The 3,568-nt window shown below is 49.6% G+C and overlaps 1 protein-coding gene across 1 annotated transcript in view; it reads left to right on the top strand.

Moving 5' to 3' along the window:
• The window catches only part of ESPL1 (extra spindle pole bodies homolog 1 (S. cerevisiae)), a 28,676-nt gene that overhangs the window by 7,962 nt on the left and 17,146 nt on the right, over positions 1-3,568 (top strand). Inside the window, exons 8-11 of the mRNA XM_011930525.1 lie at positions 1,631-1,870; positions 2,087-2,231; positions 2,474-2,612; positions 2,825-2,964. Coding sequence (XP_011785915.1) covers positions 1,631-1,870; positions 2,087-2,231; positions 2,474-2,612; positions 2,825-2,964 — 664 coding nt within the window. The remainder of the gene's footprint in view (positions 1-1,630; positions 1,871-2,086; positions 2,232-2,473; positions 2,613-2,824; positions 2,965-3,568) is intronic.

Below are 3,568 nucleotides of genomic sequence, written 5' to 3'. Positions count from 1 at the left end.
AAAAAAAAAAAAATTAGCTGGGCGTGGTGGCGGGTGCCTGTAATCCCAGCTACTCAGGAGGCTGACGCAGGAGAATTGCTCAAACCCCTGAGGTGAAGGTTGCAGTGAGCCGAGCTCGCACCACTGCACTCCAGCCTGAGTGACAGAGGGAGACTCCGTCTCAAAAAAAAAAGTGAGTTGGGAAGGGGGTCAACCATGTTTCTCCCATGGATAGAGTGGCTTTTGGTACTCATGGTCATGTCCTTTCATGTTTATGTCTGAAAAAGACAGTAATTCCTTCATTCATTAGTTATTCATTGAGTGCCTACTATATGCTAGCCACTGTGCTAGGTACTTGCGGGTATAGTGGTGACAGTGGTCTTACTTTCATGGAGCTTAATTCTACTTGGGGAGATATTTTTAAAAAGGACATTTTGTGTCTGTTCTTTTTTTTTTTTTTTTTTTTAAATAGAGACAAGGTCTCACTATGCACTATGTTGTCTAGGCTGGTCTTGAACTCCCAGGCTCAAGTGATCCTCCCACCTTGGCCTCTCAAAGTGCTAGGATTACAGGCATGAGCCAATGCACCCAGACTTCATGTATGCTCTATGAAGACAACTAAACAGTGATTTGCCAAAAGAGGGAGCAACTTTAGGTAGGTTATTTAGGAAAGCCCTTTTTGAAGAAGTGACAGATGAGACCTTAGGATGTGAAGGAATCTACTCTATAAAGATCTCAGGGAGCCTGGGCAACATAGTGAGACCTTGTCCCTACTTAAAAAAAATTAGCCGGGCGCGGTGGCTCAAGCCTGTAATCCCAGCACTTTGGGAGGCCGAGACGGGCGGATCACGAGGTCAGGAGATCAAGACCATCCTGGCTAACACGGTGAAACCCCGTCTCTACTAAAAAAAATACAAAAAACTAGCCGGGCGAGGTGGCGGGCGCCTGTAGTCCCAGCTACTCCGGAGGCTGAGGCAGGAGAATGGCGTAAACCTGGGAGGCGGAGCTTGCAGTGAGCTGAGATCCGGCCACTGCACTCCAGCCTGGGCCACAGAGCGAGACTCCATCTCAAAAAAAAAAAAAAAAAAAAAATTAGCCGAATGTGGTGGCATGAACCTATAGTCTATTTACACTTAATTAGGAGACTGAACTGGGAGCAAGGAAGAGCCTGGAAGATCAAGGCTGCAGTGAACTGTGATCACGCTATTGCACTCCAGCCTGGACAATAGAGTGAGACTGTCTGAAAAAAAAAAAACCTCAGGGAAGAGAATTCCTTGCAGAGAGAGTAGTAAATACAAAGGTTGCAAGGTGGGAACAAACTTGGGACCATGCTTGAGAAAGCCAGCATGCTGGGGGTAGTAGAATAGGAGTATAGGATGGAGAGCCATATGGAATGGACGTGGTCAAGGTGGGAAGAGGCCAGGTCACACAGGGCCTTATAGGCCATGGTCAGGGCTTTGGAAATGATTCCTAATGGGAGCCCACTGCAGTTTGTTAAACAGAGGAGCAGTGCAATCTGATTTAGATTTTTAAAGCCATGACTGGAAACTTACTGAGCTTTCAGCAAGCCAAGGCTGGGGCTCCTCAGCATGGGAGCAGAGGCTATATGCCTTCTGGGCTCCACCCTGGTGCTGAGCATGCCCTCTCTCAGGACTCTGCGAGACAGCCTAAGTGGCTGGGACCCGGAGACCCTGGCCTTCCTGCTGAGGGAGGAGCTGCAGGCCTACAAGTCTGTGCGGGCTGACACTGGACAGGAACGCTTCAACATCATCTGTGACCTCCTGGAGCTGAGCCCCGAGGAGACACCAGCCGGGGCCTGGGCACGAGCCACCCACCTGGTAGAACTGGCTCAGGTGCTCTGCTACCACGACTTTGCCCAGCAGACCAACTGGTAAGGAATAGTAGTTGCGGAGGCCACTCTTGCTCCTTGCCCTAGGTCCTCTCACACTCTTCAGAACCAGTTTCCCTCTCCACATCCCTGAGTGCTCCCTTCATCTTGTGGCCATGGGAGCACATGTGAGGCCAGCTGTTCTGCAGCCAGCCCTTCCCAGGACACTGTGGCAGGTACTCATAGTAGGCCCAGCTTAAGCACATCTTCTCCCTGCAGCTCTGCTCTGGATGCTGTCCGGGAAGCCCTGCAGCTTCTGGAGTCTGTGAGACCTGAGGCCCATTCCAGAGATCAGCTTTTGGACGATAAAGCACAGGCCTTGCTGTGGCTTTACATCTGTACTCTGGAAGCCAAAATGCAGGAAGTGAGTGTGGCTGCTGTGGGGCTCAGTAGAACTGGGTGTAGGAATTATTGTCCCTGGGCCCCCAACAAGTTGGTATTAGCCCTTTTTTTTGTTTGTTTTTATTTTTAGAGATGGGGTCTCTCTGTTGCCCAGGCTGGTCTTGAACCGGGCTCAAACAATCCTCCCACCTCAGCCTGCCGAGTAGCCAGGACTATAGGCCCACACCACTGTGCCCTGTTTTACACTCCAATCTTCCCACCCAGGGTATCGAGCGGGATCGGAGAGCCCAGGCTTCTGGTAACTTGGAGGAATTTGAAGTCAATGACCTGAACTATGAAGATAAACTCCAGGAAGATCGTCTCCTATACAGTAACATTGCCTTCAACCTGGCTGCAGATGCTGGTAAGGGGTAAATGGAGTATGGCATGGGCATCTCCATGGTTTCCTAAGAGTGGAACAGGGACCCCTGGTGAGAGAGAGCCTGACCTTGTAGAGTAGGAGGTTGTGGAAGCAGTGGGAGGTTGATGTAAAGGGCAGAGGATGTTATGGAGGAAGGCAAGTTCTCTCCAGATTGCCCATGCTGAGACAGCAGTCATTTTCTTCTGGCTTAACAGCTCAGTCCAAATGCCTGGACCAAGCCCTGGCCCTGTGGAAGAAGCTGCTTACAAAGGGGCAGGCCCCAGCTGTACGGTGTCTCCAGCAGACAGCAGCCTCACTGCAGATCCTAGCAGCCCTCTACCAGCTGGTGGCAAAGGTAATGAGGTGGGGCATTTCGGGGGACCCATATAAATAAGGACTAAACCAGAAAGAGCTCCTTCACCTTCTTTGGCCTGTGAGCCTGCTGAGAAGCCATGAAAACCAGTGATGAAGCACAGGCCTGTATCACCAGTCTTATTTTAAATCCAAGCTCCCTCATTGTGTATGGCCTCGGGCAAGTTGCTTAACCTTCTAAGCCCAAGTTTCCTTATCTCTAAAATAGGGGCCATACTACTGCCTCATGGCATTATTATTCAGTGCGGCAGTGCATGGAAGAGGTATAGTGTAAATGGTGTGCTGAAATGTTAGCTTTAGTCTGGGCATCATAGCGAAACCCCATCTCTACAAGAAATAAAAAAAATATAGCCTGGTGCGGTGACATGTGCCTGTAATCCCAGCTACTCAGATGGCTGAGGCAGGAGAATCCCTTGAGCCAGAAGGTGGAGGCTGCAGTGGGCTAAGATTGCGCCACTGCACTCCAGCCTGGGGGACAGAGCAAGACACTGTTTCATTAAAAAAAAAAAAGTTAGCTTTAATTATTAGATGATTTGTTACCTATCAGAAAAATACATAGATGCCTTTATACACAATCTTACATTCTT

This window comes from Colobus angolensis, unplaced genomic scaffold (genome assembly GCF_000951035.1).
Source record: "Colobus angolensis palliatus isolate OR3802 unplaced genomic scaffold, Cang.pa_1.0 Scaffold87, whole genome shotgun sequence".
Lineage (NCBI taxonomy): Eukaryota > Metazoa > Chordata > Mammalia > Primates > Cercopithecidae > Colobus > Colobus angolensis.
This window is presented reverse-complemented; position numbering and strand designations above follow the sequence as displayed.